Below are 361 nucleotides of genomic sequence, written 5' to 3' on the forward strand. Positions count from 1 at the left end.
GCCGCTCTCCTGAGGGAGACCCGAACCGATCCGAGCCGGGCCGGGCGGTGACTCACCGCTCTGCTCGCCCAGGAACACCAGCTTGAATTTCCGCAGCGGGTTGCCGAAGTCGCCGCCCGCCGACATGATGAAGGAGCCGCCGCCGCCGCCCCGCGCCCGCTCCGCTCCGCTCCGCTCCCCGCGGACGGGACCCGCAACCGCTCTTCACTCGCTTTCTTTCCGCCCCCCCCCCCCCCCTACAACGAAGGCTGTGGGACCGGGCGTGCGCCCCCGGGGGAGGCCCACCCGGCGGGGCGGGGTGTCCCCCCCCCCGCCGCCGCCGCTCCCCTCAGGGCCGGGCTCCTTCCCCCGCGCCTCACAC

At 76.2% G+C, this 361-nt stretch overlaps 1 protein-coding gene across 3 annotated transcripts in view; it reads right to left on the reverse strand.

The window, feature by feature from the left end:
• Positions 1–243, reverse strand: part of RAB6A (RAB6A, member RAS oncogene family) — a 64,033-nt gene extending 63,790 nt beyond the window's left edge. Inside the window, exon 1 of one of the 3 annotated variants that reach the window (XM_010576645.1) lies at positions 57–243. In XM_010576645.1, coding sequence (XP_010574947.1) covers positions 57–126 — 70 coding nt within the window. In that variant the 5' untranslated portion in view covers positions 127–243. The remainder of the gene's footprint in view (positions 1–56) is intronic. The other 2 variants (XM_010576644.1, XM_010576643.1) reach the window with 2 other exon arrangements.
• Positions 244–361: the final 118 nt, after the last annotated feature.

The sequence above is a fragment of the Haliaeetus leucocephalus genome, unplaced genomic scaffold, assembly GCF_000737465.1.
Source record: "Haliaeetus leucocephalus isolate CR32 unplaced genomic scaffold, Haliaeetus_leucocephalus-4.0 Scaffold536, whole genome shotgun sequence".
Lineage (NCBI taxonomy): Eukaryota > Metazoa > Chordata > Aves > Accipitriformes > Accipitridae > Haliaeetus > Haliaeetus leucocephalus.